This window comes from Leuciscus leuciscus, assembly GCF_965113295.1.
Source record: "Leuciscus leuciscus genome assembly, chromosome: 6".
NCBI lineage: Eukaryota > Metazoa > Chordata > Actinopteri > Cypriniformes > Leuciscidae > Leuciscus > Leuciscus leuciscus.
In genome coordinates, this window is record NC_138730.1 from 36,320,263 (window position 1) to 36,337,748 (window position 17,486).

At 37.6% G+C, this 17,486-nt stretch overlaps 1 protein-coding gene across 3 annotated transcripts in view; it reads left to right on the plus strand.

Moving 5' to 3' along the window:
• crlf1a (cytokine receptor-like factor 1a) overlaps positions 1-17,459 on the plus strand; it is a 23,576-nt gene extending 6,117 nt beyond the window's left edge. Inside the window, exons 2-9 of one of the 3 annotated variants that reach the window (XM_082173632.1) lie at positions 1,754-2,238; positions 4,849-5,127; positions 6,805-6,934; positions 7,466-7,635; positions 10,156-10,313; positions 11,659-11,827; positions 14,722-14,907; positions 15,711-17,459. In XM_082173632.1, coding sequence (XP_082029758.1) covers positions 2,181-2,238; positions 4,849-5,127; positions 6,805-6,934; positions 7,466-7,635; positions 10,156-10,313; positions 11,659-11,827; positions 14,722-14,907; positions 15,711-15,727 — 1,167 coding nt within the window. In that variant the 5' untranslated portion in view covers positions 1,754-2,180 and the 3' untranslated portion in view covers positions 15,728-17,459. The remainder of the gene's footprint in view (positions 1-1,753; positions 2,239-4,848; positions 5,128-6,804; positions 6,935-7,465; positions 7,636-10,155; positions 10,314-11,658; positions 11,828-14,721; positions 14,908-15,710) is intronic. The other 2 variants (XM_082173631.1, XM_082173633.1) reach the window with 2 other exon arrangements.
• Positions 17,460-17,486: the final 27 nt, after the last annotated feature.

Below are 17,486 nucleotides of genomic sequence, written 5' to 3' on the forward strand. Positions count from 1 at the left end.
ATTTTCCCATCTTTTAGGATTTAGTGAAAAGTATAATCACTCTCGCCCTTCAAGTTGATCCAAAGTGGTTTAATGGACTGGATTATATTCCTAAAGACTCAAAGATCTGAGGCAGATGATAGTAAGACAATTTCCTTTGAAATCTGGAGCTTATTTCTGTGTAATATGACCACATAGTCATGTATTTCCCAGCAACAGCTACTTCATTCACGGATAATTATATCTTGTTAATCTGTTTGTATGGCTTTCATTCATCTGAAGCCTGCTGAGGTTGTTGTGATTACATCATCATGCTTTGTAAATGTACATTTCCTGAGGTGCGCTATTTATATGACATAACATTCTTAAGCATGCATTGACTCTTATGCATTACTCATAGGCATGATGCATGAGTAAACTGTTTGGAAGTTTAGTTTATAGATTATATTTAGGAACATGGTGTTTAGAAGTGCAGATCTTTAGAAGACATAAGCATGAAGTTATAGGATAAGGGCAGAATTAATGAATGTGGTGGGAGCTCTCTCGAGACTCCAGCTCTGTTAGATGAATGGTCTTTGTCTCCATTCATTCATAGACTTTGGATGACATCCCTCTTGTTATAGCATTGTATGGTGATAACTGGAAAGGAAGTCAACTCACTCATTTACGAGACAGAACCAGCGTGGAACTAACGGTAAACCCGGCTTTAACAAGCGTTTTTTCGACAATAGAATAAAGCACTGCATTGTGGCTTGCTGACCCACGGGCGAACTTACTGTCATGGTTATTGTTTCAAAATATACATTGTCACCGAATGAGTGACTCAATGACTAGGACCACATCTCCAACTGCTCATAAGCACCATTACTCAAACATTAGTCATGACAACGTAGAGGCGTTGGTATTGAATGGACATGCATTTTCCATTGATTTAAACTTTGTACAGACAAGAAAAAAAGGAGAGAAATGCAGTTTTATCAAATTTTTTATGTTTTTTGGAAACTTATTGTCTTAAATAATTCTATTTAATTCAGTTTATTTCACATTTTCATAGAAGAATGATTGCCCAGATGTTAATGAAATATTGTTTTAATTGCTGTTATAATTATTTCTCTATATAATTATATTTAATTTAGTGCTCTCAAATTGATTAATTGTATCTAACATAAAAGTGTTTTATATAATATGTGTGTGTGTGTATATATATATTATATATATATATATATATATATATATATAGGCCTATATATAATGTGTGTGTGTTTATATGTATATTTACACACACACACACACACACACACACACACACACACACACACACACACACATATATGAATATAATATAAACTTATAGATGAGATGAATCGATTTGACAGCACTAATTTAATTATAATATCATTACAGAATTATATTTACAGAATTTTTCTTGCATTTTTTCCTCATATCAGAACATTTGGCAAAACTATATAAAATGTAGCCTGTTCAAAAACAGTTTTTCTTATATTCCGTAGAACATTTGAGCAAATGAATGGAACATAGAAACGAATATTATTTCTCTCTCGTTTTGGGGTCATATTATCTACCTTTATTCAGTTCTGTTCAAATTAAAATATAATATTCCTCGTATCATATTCATATGATCTGAGACAAGGTGTAGACGGCAAGTTAAACTTTTACTCCTTCCAGTCAATTAACACAGAATGTAATTACTCAGCTTTATATAAGAGGGCTTAAGTGGAAAGACTTCCCATTAAGAGATTGTTCTGACCCACAGGTAGGCTGAAGCTTCGGGATTCACGAGGAAAGGGAAACAAGAGGAGGGCACAAACAGAAGGAAGGGAGGAATAAAACGAAAGAGGCAAAAATGACTTGGAACTGTGTGGGAAGACATGGGAGGAGCTTGCAAAGTATAAACTTGGATGTTTCCTAGCAGTGGAGAGCCTCAGCACGGTAAACGATGCCAAAAGTAAATGAAGAGGACGAATGCACCGTCGCATTAACAGAACATTTAGCGGATATTCTTTAAAGTTCATTCTTCTGGAATATCCGCGAGACGCCCGCTTCTCAGGAACTGACGCTGGGATCAACTGTTCGGGTGCACTGGAGCTGGACTCGGTGTGGCATGCGTGGATCAAATATTCCTGCATAGACCAATAAGACTCTCTTGTCCTAAAAGAAAGAAAGCGAACATTTGTCATAAGATGATCTGGCTATTGTTTTTGCTGCTCTGTGCTGCCGGCGTGTTGTCGTCTTCTACCCGTGAGTACATTTACAGCTCTCTATGTGTGTGTTACATGTGTTTTTACGTACCTTTTTCATCGAATGGGATTTTGGGGACTTTGCGCGTTCAGTATTGAATTTATATAGGTTAATAGAATAGTTTGAATAGAATAGTAACTTACTTTTAAGTTTTTTTTTAATGTTAAGGTATTTTTAATGTTACGTACAGTGATAATAATAAAAAAAAAAGTAGGTATCCAGCATCTGCGAATTAAGCACAGTATTTTTTGTGTATAGATAAATAACAAATGAGGATGTATCAGGTTCCTGTAATTAACTTTTTTGAACTTTTTATTGTATGATGCATTTAAAAATGTATATATATATATATATTTTTTTTTTTTTTTTTACAAAACATTGTTTTATTGTCACATGATCACATCAAAATTGGGTATTTAAATATTGGTTAAAATGTTTAACAATATAAAAATAAAAAATAAAGTATTTAGTGTAGAAAGTCACATTACTGTAAGACGTTAAGCCCTACAAAAATGTCAAAATTATCTTAATTTTAACTGAATTAATTTTTAACCCTTAAACTGGAAACATGTTTATTGTAGAAGATGTGTATACAGGTCATTTTTGTATGAATTGCATTTTTAACGTATTTTAATTAATGTCATAGTTTTAGAGAACAGCATTAAATGTTTTATTTACATTGGAAAGCTGTTGTTTTAAACTTCTTGGTTTACAAATTGGCCAACTGATGGTATCGGTGCAAAATATTGCACTATATTGAAAAAGTCTACTAAGGGTTACAATTTCAAAAGGTCAGAGCATACATATTTAATTTAACACATGGAGGGTTCAGCCTTATGAACCACAATAAAACCCTGACATCATGTTTCTTAAGCTTGTTTTTGTAAAACATATGTGACTGCAAGAAAAGGTTCACCTCAAATCAACACAGAGATGATTAGTTCTGTTCATAGCTATTTTCGTTGTTGGTGAAATATAGGTGCTTGTGAAAGTTTAATTTGCTTTTAATGAATCGCAGAGAACAGTGTATCAGGATCAAAGGGCATAATTGCGTTGTAAATAACAAAGGGCTAAATTATTAATAGCTATTGAGAAATACATTTACAACGCAAGCGTTTAGCACATTCCCCTTACGTGACATTCACAGGTGTTGGTGGAGGGGAAGCTTGAGAGTAATTACATCTAATGAAGTATTGCCTCATTCACACCTTCACTGCCAGGCAGGGAATTAAGAAAGTGAAGTGCATTACAGCCACTGATGATGGTAGACTACACTTCCCTCTCCTAGTTATACAGTTTAACATTAAACGCAAAAAACGTCAGGCTGACTTTTTCTGGGCCTCAGTGAAATATAAACAGAGTTAAAAGGAAAAAAAAAATGTGTAGACAGAAGTAACCTTTTAAAAGATCATTGCGGTTTGACAACACGGGGCAGGAATGTCCAAAGGGTGGTCCCGCTGTTCACCGTCTCAGCGGTAAGATGTGCATCCAAGCTTTACTGAGTTTCCCTCGCCATTGCATTAGTGATGACAGGACTACAGGCTTACCTCATGAGATCTTGTTGATCTGAAACCAAATATCTTACTTCTCGTTTCCTATTCAGACACCTGCAATAAATACTTGTAATTGCTACTGTCACTAAACAGTTTGAAGTGAAATGTTTTCGAGTCTGAATTTTGTAATCTACTTAAATGAAACAGCACCTTTTGAAGACTATTCAACTATATAAAGATCCTGTTTCATTAGTGTTATAAGATAAAATAAATTATTTGTATCTTTCCCCTTTGATACGTAGAGAAGATTTCACTCTGAATGTGTGCTGAATATGTAATCTCTCTTTTAAGGTTAGTCTATCTATCCATCTTGATGTAATTACATGTAATCACACGGCAGTTCACTCATCACATCCATTACCCAATTGTGTTGAATTAACACTTTTTTTTTTGGAGGGATTCCACTGTCACATTACAAGGGTGATAATGAACTCCAGCAGGGTTTACAAAATTATAATTGTGTGTGAGTTTTTATTATGCTGATTGTTTGGGATCATTCAGCGCAGTGATAGATGTCTTCTGAAACACAAAAAAAATGCACAAAATTATGCAGCTATCGGGAATACTTGATTGTTATTGGTCAATCGCAGCTTTCTATGGCCAAATCATTTTTAATGATCGCTAAACTGTATTATTTAAGATTAAACTGATTTAACATTGAATCATGCAAGCACTATTTTTAACGCTGTGCTAGTTTCACATAATTTTCTCACATAATAAAAAAATCTCAAACCAATAAAGTGCATTTATTTATTTATTCAGTTAGTCAATCTAATAGGTTAGATAAATGTACAGTCAGATGAAGACGGACCATCTGACTGCAAGTATTCCCTTTCATAGTAAATGGATATCATCTCCTTTTGTGATCATCTTGCATATCCCACATTGCTCTGATTTAGGCTGTCACTATCAACCTTTTTGATGTGTTAGTCATGAGGTCGGTCGGTCTCCTCCTTCAACATCATATAATTTGAACTCACCCATAATAACCAGACAGCCTATAATAACCATGCTGCCTCTTTCCAGCTCTAACCTGCTATATCTCGCCCTCCCTCAGAGGTGGCTACAATCTACCCTCAAGACCCTGCCCTTCCCATCGGCTCCAGCCTGACAGCCACATGCTCAGTGAATCCAGACCACGGCATTCATGCAGGCTCACTCTACTGGACACTAAACGGGAAGCGTCTTCCCAGCAGCACCTACAGCGTTTTGAGCCCTTCCGTGCTCAGTGTCACCCTCCCGCGGCTCTCCGGGTCCCGCCAACGCTCCGGAGACAACCTTGTGTGCCATAACAGCGGGGGTCATGTGCTGGCCGGCTCCTGCATCTATGTTGGCAGTGAGTCTTGTCTACCATATTGTTCGCATTTACTGCGGAGTGCGTTTAATTGGCGATTGTGAGCGCAGTCCAACTTAAATACAATTAAATGGATTTTGTGGGTAAGCTTGGAGCCTTGGGGAATATAGGTCAGACCTAGAAGTATTAGACAGTCTTTATGATTTGACCCCCTGCCACTGGGCCACAGTTGTTGCAGTATTTAATGTTTTCTGCCTGTCCGCCAATGAACTCGAGAGTTGTTTAAGCCCCTTAAGATAGCTATCTGTTCCACTGTTATGCTTTTAGCACCTGTGTGGTCCATTATAGGCGCTTTCCTCGACTGATGCATATGACTGAACAAATGTACCACATTTGTCAAGTTACATGGAATGGTGGCAGTATGGAAAATTGCAAACACAGACACACACACACACACACACACAAATGCAGAAATTGAGAGAGCGAGACAAAGTCAAGGAAGCGAGTGTCTGGTCATTTGGAAAAAAGATTGAAAGCAAGAAATGGAGAGACGTGTGTGTGTGTGTGTGTGTGTGTGTGTGTGTGTGTGTGTGTGTGTGTGTGTGTGTGTGTGTGTGTGTGTGAAGTACTGTGTTGACTCAAGCTCTCTATGTCTCTGAGGTCTCCACTGTAAGGTTTGGTTCATATAATCACAGTCTTACACTTAGACGCAGTGTCTTTTGTTCTCAGCTGAATGGAATCTTGGCCCCATTCCTGAACTTAAATGAGGATGACAGCTGAAGACACTCATCCATTATTGAAAATATTTAAAGTCAACACAAAGTCAAAATTGACCCTATTTACTTTCTTAATACACGTTTCTGATCTTATTGTGAATGATTCATCTGTGCACATTACTCCAAAAAAGGCAGTATTTATAAACGTTCATTAAACTTCTTTTCTTTTGAAATGACTTATTTTTTAAGAGACGTTTCAAATCTCTTATGCTCACCAAGGCTGAGTTTATTTGATAAAAAATAGAGTAAAAAAAAACAGTAATATTGTGAAATATTATTACAATTTAAAATAAGCTAACTCTTTTATTTTGATGGATTTTAAAATGTAATTTATTCCTGTGATGCAAAGGTGAATTTTCAGCATCATTACTCCAGTCTTTAGTGTCACACAATCCTTTAGAAATCATTATAATATGCTAATGATGCGGTCGTGACACATTTCTTGTTTTTACAGTTGAAACTGACTGCTTAATATATTTGTAAAAATCGTGATAATTTTTTTCACGATTCTTTGATGAATATTGTACATATTTAAAATGTTAATTATGTATAAAATAATATATAGAATAGATCAAATATATAATATAAAACAAAAATTATAGAAAAAATACAAAATATAATGTAAGATATTTATATTAAATATAAATGTATATCTTTACCAACTGAATTGTTTCGGCCTTAAAAAGTAAAATGGGTTGCAAACACTGTTCATGTTGACTTTAAACCAACTGATTATTTTCTGAAATTCTGAACATCAAGCTTTTAAGTGATTTTCCATACTATCTACAGTACAGAATTTGGTGTTGTATGTAGTGGAAATCATCAAGTATAATTAGTGCATATTTAATTAGGTGTTATGAGAGGCATGAGTCACTTTCCACTTACTCACTTTGACAGCTCAGTGAAAACTCTTTTTTTTCTTTGTCTTTCTTTTTGTTTTTAGTGCCTCCTGAGAAACCTGTGAATCTTACCTGCTGGTCCAGGAACACTAAAGACCTCACCTGTAGATGGGCCCCTGGGGGCCAGGGAGAAACCTTCATCAAGACAAAATACACACTCAAATATAAGCTCAGGTCAGTGCCACAGGTCATTCACACTCATGTTAATGCCTCTTCTCAAATTCACGCCTTATCTTGTTTGTATATTTCATGTTCCCACATGCCTATTCACTGGAGGACAGTGGATAATTCCTAATTCCTTCTGATGGGCACATGCCATATATTGTACTTTTTCTTTTTTTCTTTTTTTGTCAGGGTGAAAGACTGATGAAAACAATTACTTCTAATATTACTTAACATTAGTCTAATCTTTTAGTATTTTCTTTTTCATTTTGTTATTTTTATATTTATTTTTATATATATATATTTTTTAATTAACATTGGCTTTCATGCCCAGTGAGCAGATGGAATGCAGATTCCAGACACAGCAATTTTCATTTCCCCATTCCCAAACCTGAAGTAATAATCCATAATTAAGGAACCATTCCCACATTTGACACTATGATTGGCTCTTCCATTGGCTTTTTAAAAGAATTTTACGAATGTACAGTGTCCAAAAAGTTATCGGAACCTTTTCGAAAATAAACCGTGTTTGCTCACCTGTAGGTGGTATGGACGAGAAAAGGAGTGTGAGGACTACAACGCGGGAGAGCCGTACACATGCTACATCCCCCGCGACCTCGCCCTCTTCACGCCCTACGAGATATGGGTGGAGGCCTCTAACCAACTCGGAACTGCAACATCTGATGTCATCTACTTGGATATCTTAGACGTGGGTGAGTGTGCCTGACCTCTGACCCCGTTTTAGACACAAGCCCCAGGTGTTCTCCTCATGGGCAGCATGCAATACGAGAGGACCATGTGCAACGTGAGAGCGCCACTCCTTGTAAAAGTGGGTGGAGGCATGACGAATTGCAGCGGTCCATCACAGCGTCATCCTTAACCCTTTGCCTCACAGTATCTACCCACCTACTCACACATACCTGAAAAACCTTGCAGCCCCCTCCTTTACAGACGAGTGGAATTTTTATAAAGTTTTGCACTAATCCTAGTACCGTGACCTGCCTGGAGCTACTGTTTAGCAATGTGACTGGAATAGGGTGAAGTCTGTTTTGTTGAATCCTTAAGATCTTATGTGCTTTGAGTGCAGGCCAAGCTTACACATAATCTCTTCAAACAGTCATTTTAAACTACAAACATGTTAATAAAAATGGAATTAGTATTGTTAGGACTTAAGTTGAGGGGTATTGTGTCTTGGCAAGACATTAGAAAGTATTTGAAATTAAACTGAAATAGCCTTAACATTGAACTAAAGCCCCGCGTCCTTAAAAAGGAGATGAGAAAAGTTATAAAATTTTACATCCTGCTTGTATAAATCAGTGTAACTGCACCTGAAGGGGGAGGCAGGGCAATTTTGAATGGAAAGTGCAGTAAGAGGAAGGTGGGTGCTCCTCGAAACATGCCATAGTCATGACACAGCCACCACACCTAGTGCCTCCACCTCCTTAGCAATAGAGACAATGCTCATTTATGTTACCAGTTAATTAAACAACAGCTTTGAGAACCAAGCAAACTACAATTATTTGGAATGTGAAGCATTATCTATGCAATGGGATTTTATAGCAGCTACACCAAAATGCAAAGTGGAAAAATACTGAGCGACTAGTTAAAGCTGCAGTCCGTAGCTTTTTTGGGTTAAAAATTATAAAAAAAAAATGTTGGGGCAAGTACATAACCAGCCGGTGTTCAAAACTATCTGCTTGCCATAGCTCGATTCAAAATGGTAAGCTTGTAATAATGTTTTTAATTCCAGTGGTACGGGTGGATTTCCGCGGGAAATTCGAGCATGTCTTTGCGTCATTACGTCACATCTGTACACATAAAGAAGGAGTCTCGGCTAGTAGGCTATGTTGCGTGTGAGGATGTTGGAGGTGGAGATTTATAGCCTTTTCTCACAGCACTTGATATAATTAAACTTATCAATTTAATTGCGGATCCAGAAAGGACAATCACAGTGACAACTGGAGATTCACCCGTTGTAAAACCTGGGACCTGGTCTTCGGACCTGGGAGAAAAAAAGAGACTGCAACCGGCCCATGCGAAAACAAGGACAAATATCAGAGGGGCATTAAATGTAGTCACGCAATGCTGATGTTGTTAACATTAACAATTTGAAAACAAAGTATAATTTGCACGGTTTGACGTGATATGATAAGCGATCGTTAGATTTAATCAGCGCGATTTACTGCAATGCTTTTTTCCCCTTAGTTGGTCAGAACAAAAGTGGATGTTACTTACTTGTTTAGACGACATTTTCCGGTGAAAATTCTTATTTTGTTCATATTTCCAAAAAGTAGAATCTGTGATTTTGAATGACAGTATCCACACCGGCGCGGTGATTGACAGCCGCACATTCTCCTTAAAACATTGGATTCATCCGCGCTGTGCCATGCCGAGGCACAACGCACGTAAAGTTGGTAATTCCGCGAATGACTGCAATTGCAGATTTCTAACAGAGATGGCGACAAAGAGAAAAAACTGCGGACTGCAACTTTAACTAAAATAGAATAGAATAGAATATTGGTATATTTAATCTCAGTTGAATCCTATTTTTTACAGTCTATGGTTGAATCACATGAACAAAGGTCTGCAGACTTCATTCATTGGCCAGTTTGCCCATGCAAATTGCACACAAAAAATGTATAAAGCTTCCTGACATCACCAGTTCCAAAATGACGGGCTTGTTTTGCAAACTGGAAGTAAGGCAGCACACATTTAAAAAAAAATTTTTTTAGAAGATCCGATGCAATTTATCGGATGCAGTAATCACAAGGCAACATTTTTAGATATCCATGAGACCAGAACTATATATTACAATAATCGGTAGTTATGGATAGATAGAAATTGTGATCACAAAATATATACACTTGCTGTTTCTGTGTTTTCTGTACAATTTAGACTGCTGTGACACTATATGAATAAATTTTTTCTGTGCCAGTCTATTAGTGTGTTATTTATTTCATACGGTTCATAAACAGGATGAAGAATTGTAAAGAAGTAGACTTAATTCAACTTAATTACAATACGATGGATGGATGGATGGATGGATGGATGGATGGATGGATAGATAGATAGATAGATAGATAGATAGATAGATAGATAGATAGATAGATAGATAGATAGATAGATAGATAGATAGATAGATAGATAGATAGATAGATAGATAGATAGAATAAGGTGCTTTTTGTCGCAGCGTTTGTCGCAACCTTATGTTTTTATCTCTTTTCCTCTCCCAGTGACAACAGACCCACCGACTGACGTGACAGTGAGCCGAGTGGGCGACCTGGAAGACCAGCTGACCGTGCGTTGGGGGACACCGCCTGCACTAAAAGACTTCCTCTTTCAGGCCAAATACCAGATCAGATACAGACTGGAGGAAAGCAGCGACTGGAAGGTACAGTAGCACTCTCGATCAGTGAGCACAGTTCGTCAGCGTCCACCATACGCACTACAATGCCCATTATCCTCATTACTATTACCATATTCCCACTACCACACCCACTTGTTTTTGTAGTGCAAATTGTGCATGCATGGGAGCCAAGTCAGCTAAGTTTCTCAATGTTAAAGCATTTGCAGAGTGGCGCAATGATTAATTATAGCGGTTCAAAAGATAACAGCCATGTTTCAGTAGAATGTGGGGTGTTTGTATTACTTGTCTGAAACGTCATTTCCAGCTGTAGCAAAACAGCACATGGTTTCCAGTCCTCTGGCCACGGAAGAGTCCGGTTAAACTTTAGGGCTTCAAATAAACTTAAGCTTTCGCTGTCCCCATTTCGCTCATATGGATCCAATCAGTTGGCAGGTTTCCTTCTGAAGCTGGGCAGAGTTGGGTTACATAATGTTTTCCCCCCTTACCCATCACTGTGCTGTCAGTTGCACAGTCCTACATAGTTAACAAAGTCAAAATATGACAGTGACCATCAAAAGCACATCATAGCAGATGATCTGTTGTTTTCAAAGCGCTTTAGAAAGCTGCATTATCACCCGGGCCGTTCTCAACCCCACAGATTGCTTACATAGTCTGTACGAAGGGAAATAATTACCCAGCACGCCTGTTACACGGCAACCTGATGATGTTAACATTCTGCCACTCATCACGTTCCAATAGTAATGATGGTCCTCGGATTACGGAGCTGTGCATATTAACCGTGTTTGTAGCTTTTGAAATGTGAGTCTGGAAATGGACCGCGGAGAGGGACTGATTCAGGGGTACCGGGATTGTAAATAATTACAGGGGGCCCAGGCTGTTTCGACATTCCTGCATTTGAATCCCGAGTATACCTCTGCTTTAGCACAGAAAGAGGAAGCATTGGGCCTGGCATGGCCCTGTCTACATCTCGTTGATGCCGTCTGCGACCGTGCAATTACTCAATCTGTAATAAGTAATAGATAACAGATTTTCTCTCAGGGTAGTGTTGATGCTCGCTGTGTATATGTAGAGCCAGGAGGCAGGCCAATTATTTATGTGTGTGTCCCTGTCATTTACCTCCTGTCTTTTTCTCTGATATACGTTGGTATATTCCCCAGGAGCACAAAAAGGGGGAAATTTCTTTGTTCTTCTTCTTTGTAAATGGGCTTGTGTGAACTTGCTTAAGGATTTGAAAGTGAATGGCTTTTTTTTCTTCTTATAGAGAACATTAAATATGCCCGTTAGGGTAACGGTGTGTGTGTGTGTGTGTGGTATGAGGCCGCTGTAGGTGTTTGATGTAACAGACTGTTTTGGGTGTCTTTCTCTGCAGGTGGTGGATGATGTTGGGAACCAGACTTCCTGCAGACTGGCAGGGTTGCGGCCAGGCACAGTGTATTTTGTGCAGGTGCGCTGTAATCCGGTAGGGATTCTGGGATCTAGGAAAGCAGGCATTTGGAGTGACTGGAGTCACCCAACTGCAGCCTCAACACCACACAGTGGTAAGAGAAATATCATTTACGCTATCCTTGCGAAAGCGGTTACTTAGCGGAACCTATTTTATTGGGAAGTTTACAGTGCTAATATCATGATATTTCTTAAAGTACCAGGTAAATACCATGGTAAATATCAAAGTACAGAGGTATCACTTTGCTCTTTTGCAAAAAAAACAAACAAAAAAAACATTTTAAATTGTGGTTGCACTTTATTTTACAGTATGTACTTACAAGAAAGTGCTGAGTAATATAAGGTAACTAAATGGGTTAAGATTAGGTTCAGGACAATTACCCAGTTATTGTAATTACTACAATAAGTATAGTATATGCACATGTGAAACAGGACTGTAACATAAAGTGCAACGAAAATTGTTTTATTGATTGAAATTGATTGAATGAGGCACATATATAAAAAGAAGTTATTGTAAATGCACACATGTGATCACACATTCCATGTTAATGTGTCATTTTTGTGTTGCTTGGCAATGTGAACCATATTACTTGGCGAACAGCTTGTAACAAAACGTAAAAAATGAGACCTTCCTCGACCTCCTAGGTTGTCCATGAAAGCCTGTATACTGATTTTTATGTGAAGGACGTTTTTTCCAGGAAAATCAAAAGGATGTGACTTTTATGCACGCTCCCGAGAGCCTCTTATCCGTTCTATGACACACGAAACAAATGTTTTTGTTCAGAGGATAGTGCTGAAAGAGCTATTCTGTACTGTAATGTCAATGAGGCATGCAAAGAAAAGAGATTAATTCAAACTATAGTCTCACATAGCCAGATCTATATAGACTATAGTCTCAAATATAGGCCTACTTTATAATCAAACTATTATAACAGTGTAATTTTAATTACCTCATCTGTCGGCATGATGCCGGTGAATTAGAAAGCAATTATCTCTCCAATTGGAAAGAACATATCCACATCGCTATGATCAGATGCTTTCTTAACTGCTGCTTTCTCACCGCTGTCATTTTTGTTGTGTGTTTAAAAAGCGTGCAGTACATATATATACATAATCATCTAAATGTCGCTATCAGCAGTGTGGACACCGTCGGTTTGTACGTTAACAGTATATCGCTGCAAAGGTATTTTTTTTAACCTCTTTTTACTTCTAAGCAAACAACAAAAAGAGCTTCGTCGTGACTCGTGAGTATATCAGGACCTTGAATCACGTTCAGTCTCCAGTCTCCAGTCTCTAGTGCATTACGTGTGCACGAGCGCGAGCAAGTTGCTGGCTGCAGTTCACTTAATGACCACCGGTGTCGCTAAAACAAGGGTTTCTGAATTCTACATATATTGACCTTTGATAAAATCTTGGTTAACTACATTAGTTAACAATGAAAAATAATAAACAGATAAATAAATTTAGTACCAAATATATTGCTCATTGTTGGACCTTATTGCAAACAAAGTCATTTCATCTAACTTACTTATAAAGCACAAATAAACACAACAATAGTTGACTGTGCAGTACAGAGAATAAGTCTAAAATATATATAAAAACACATCATTAAAATAAGCACATAGTTTATGATGATTTAAATGCTATGACTTTTTTTTTGCTATGATGATTTGATGCTAAACTTCTATTTATACTCATACCCGGAAGGTAAAGATCTCAAAGATAAAGGAAGACTGTTCCATCCATAGCCTAGGTCCAGAAACTGCAAACACACAGTCACCTCTCAACTTCAGCCTTGTTCTCGGATGAGATCACAAGCATCTGACCAGCTTATTTAGGTTTAGTTCACACAAATAAGAAGGCGCCAGACCATTTAGGGATTTAAAAAACAAACAGCAGTACTTTAAATTCATCTCTATAATCCCCTGGCAACCAACTGAGAGTCATTCAAATTGGAATAATATGTTCTCATTTAAGTTAAAAATCTGGCTGCAGCATTTTGAACCATTTGAACATGTGACATAGAGGACTGTGATATTCCAACACACAAGTTTTACCAACTTACTATATAAAAGCCCTCTGAAAATGGGTTGGAGCTCTCAGAGTTCTCAAAGTGCACCAGATTGATGAATTTAACTGTAAATGTACCTATAGTAAAAAGCCACATTTTACAACAGGTAAGGGGTTTAGGCACTTATCAATTGAAGAACATAAAAAAACAAAACAAAAACAAAACATCATGCATTCTTCTTGTAGCTATTTAATTCTATTTGAATTTCCATTCATGTAGATCATGAAAAATCTGATAATTTAAATGATTTTCAACAGGTCTAAAGTCATGACCTAGCAGTCTTGTAGTGCAATGGTCCTCATGTGGGAAACATGAGTTTGATTCTAGCTCAACTTATATACAAATCCAATTAGTTCCCATCATATTTTACTGTTTCTGTTATTAATAATGACAGAAATCCCAAAAGCAACACAGAAAATAAATAAATATAGCCAGCGCCTCTAGTTAAATGGTAGCAACGAGAGTCAGATTGAGATGTTGTCTTCGCTGGCCTTCGACATATTTTCACATTTTGGATGTGTCGTGCAGTCCATCCTATAATCAGATAAATATTTCCGAGACGATGCTCGGTCCAGCAAACACCAGCTAGCACATGCAACGCATTACTTTAGTCATACATCTCCCCATTTTGCGGCTTGCCAGAGAGCCATGGGGGAGTGTTGGATTATGTTTTCAGAGGATTGTTTCTGAAGATTAACAGATTAACTCCTCTGCACATTAACTCTTCTGGAGCGGCCCACATCTGGAGCTCAGAAACCTGCTGTTTATTTAAAATGGAAAAGGATTTATTTTTATCCCAACTTGTGTTTGGTTGGCTGTATAAACTGTGGCCTGTATCTGTGATAAGCTTGATGCATGCATGATAGGCGCTTGTCTCCCTGGATGGACATGTGTTGATTTTTGTCTTTCGCCCTGCAGAGCGGCTGCTGACAGGGTCATGTGACTCAAAGGCAGGGCAGCAGAACTCCACGTTGCGGCGGGACTTGAAGCAGTTCTTTGGCTGGGTGCGCAAACACGCCTACGGTTGCAGCGGGATGAGCATCAAACTTTATGATCAGTGGCGGGTCTGGCTGCAGAAATCTCACAAAACACGCAACCAGGTTGGTAAGGAGATTTTCATTCGCATTCTACTTGTTTTTTAACCACAAACCCCATTAATCACGGCTTAAGTGTCTGGTTTTCTTCAGCTTTAGTTTCTTTAACAGTGTTATGCCAGGAATATTTGCTCTCATAACACTGTGAGACTGGATCCATTGCATTGAGTTATTGGAGTTACCCGAGTTAATTGAATTAAAGTGCTTCTTGTGTTATTGCACTGAGTTTCCTGTGTTTTGCTCGGTAACCACAGAAGTAAATAACATGAGGCGACTCATATGATTTCAGGTAACATTTCATAAACCATTGAAGTAAACCAGACTATTTAAATAAACTTGAGTAATGAAGTTCTGCACGTCGAGTATCATTCAACATATGTATTTAGTTCTGAGTTCACATCTGTCAGATTCCACAGTAATCTTGTTTTGGAAATGACAGGGATTGTCCTTCACTCGAGAATATACCCAACAGAGACTATTTGCTCCTTTCATGTGTCCCAAGTGTGTTGTGGTCTGTGTTATACGAGAAAACATGACCCAAATGCTTGTCAGCATCACAGAAGAGTGTATGGAAAGATCTAACTGCATCGTATTGGATGATCCGACGTTGCCAACAAGAGATAAACCCCCTAGCAATTATACTAAGAATATCTAAATCTCTAAACCGCAAATATGCAAAGACTTTTCTTAACTACTTTTTTGCCATCTCAGTCCGTGCAGAAACCATGATCTCGGGTTGTTTTTGAATGGCTATTTGAAGCCTTTCATGTTCTGGGGCGTTTATCTGATTACTGTAATATTGTCTGCTTTCAGGTTCTTCAAGGAGATAAATCATAGCACGTCGCTCCTGGCAGGCAGAACATTTAACAACAACAGCACACTGTGGAAGAATTCACATTTTCCAGACCGCTGCTTGGCTCAGTGCAAGAAAGTTAAAGTACAGCTGGTTAAAGTACAAAGGTGACGGGCATTTGGTCCCTTGGACACAGATTGAATTGTGCAGTTCTCTACAATGCCTTATTATACAGGAAAACAAACTGTTAAACGTCTTTCTTTGATAATAGCCATGAAGATCACGTGGATTATATCCTCGCATCTCGCTATCCGTGGAGACAAGTTCTTGATCGTGTCGGGGAGCAATTAATTACAGGTCATAATTTGCACATTTACTTAGAGGATGGCTATGCTCGAGCAACGCTTAGCTGATGCGACACATGGTCTATATGTGGACCCATGACGTTTTCAGATCTTGCTAACTTTAGCTGACCTGTATGTTAAAGAGGTTCCTCATGGACAAATGAAAAAATGTCTGGATGTTTTTCATCCAACGGTTTGTGTAACTTCAAGACAACTGGAAGAATTGTAAGACCATCCAGTTTTACCAAAGGTACCTTTCATGAATGTTTGAGTGTGACAGTTGTGACTATACGACAGCAGTTTACCTAAAATAATTTGACAGGTATACCTCACAGAACATCTTGCCACTTTTAGTCTCCTGTTTCTTTTAGTAACCGGCACATGGCCTATCAAGAGTTGCAATGCAATGCAATACTGAACATATCAATACATAGAAATAGACCCGTTGCGTTTGAATCTCAGTTATAAAGTTGGACCCACTGACATTCACTATATTCAGGATCTACACTAGGACAAAATTAACATGTTGGAAACTCAGAGTGGACTTCATTTAATGAATGGAGAGGAAAGTTATGGCCAGCCAATGTTCTCTCTCGTGTTTATATATGTGTTGCAGTTACAAAACTGTAACTGTGTTTGTAGCATTGAACTGTTTGAAAATAATTTTATGTATTGAGACATTTTACTGCTTTTATTTTTGTACTGAATTGTATCCGCATATTTAAATTTAAAGTTATGTTTTGACTCTTTAAGTTATGTGTAGGTAGATTATATTATTATTGACTGAATTGTTAAACCCTAATATTGTTCATAAAATCATTCTTTAAGATAAAACGTATGAACTTTTGAACTTTTTGACAGAAAAAAAAAATCAGTATTTTTGTCTTATAAGCTTGTCTAGGAATCATATAAAGCAAGATAATTCTGCTTCAGAAATACATGTGTTTTCAGAGAATAAGTTCTTACCACATTTTTCAGCTTTAACATCATAACATTTTGTTAGATGTATGCTAAAACAATTAGGGTAAGAATGTTTTTTTTTTTACTTTACTTTTTATACATTACAACTTTTTGGTATATACTCTGAAAGCAAACAATATTTTTTTCCCCTCAAGGTTATTTATCTTTATGGATCTTTACATATTTTTTACTTAGAAATCAAGACAACAGTACTGATTTTGAAATAATGTTTTATTTAACTTTTTAAGAAGTACAATACAAGAGGGAAAAAAAAGCACAAATCACAACTGCACAAAGCAGAAGTGTTTTGCCAGAGCATGATTCTCTACAGGGGAAAAGATTAATGTGTGTACGAGCAGTTGTCTGGTTAAATTAGTGCTCTTACACTGGCCTCTTCCACGGTCAGTATTTCACTTTTCCCTAAGTGACACCCACAAAGAACAAAAAATAAAACGCTTTAGGCCATTGGGTTTAGAGTCCTCCTTTAACAGC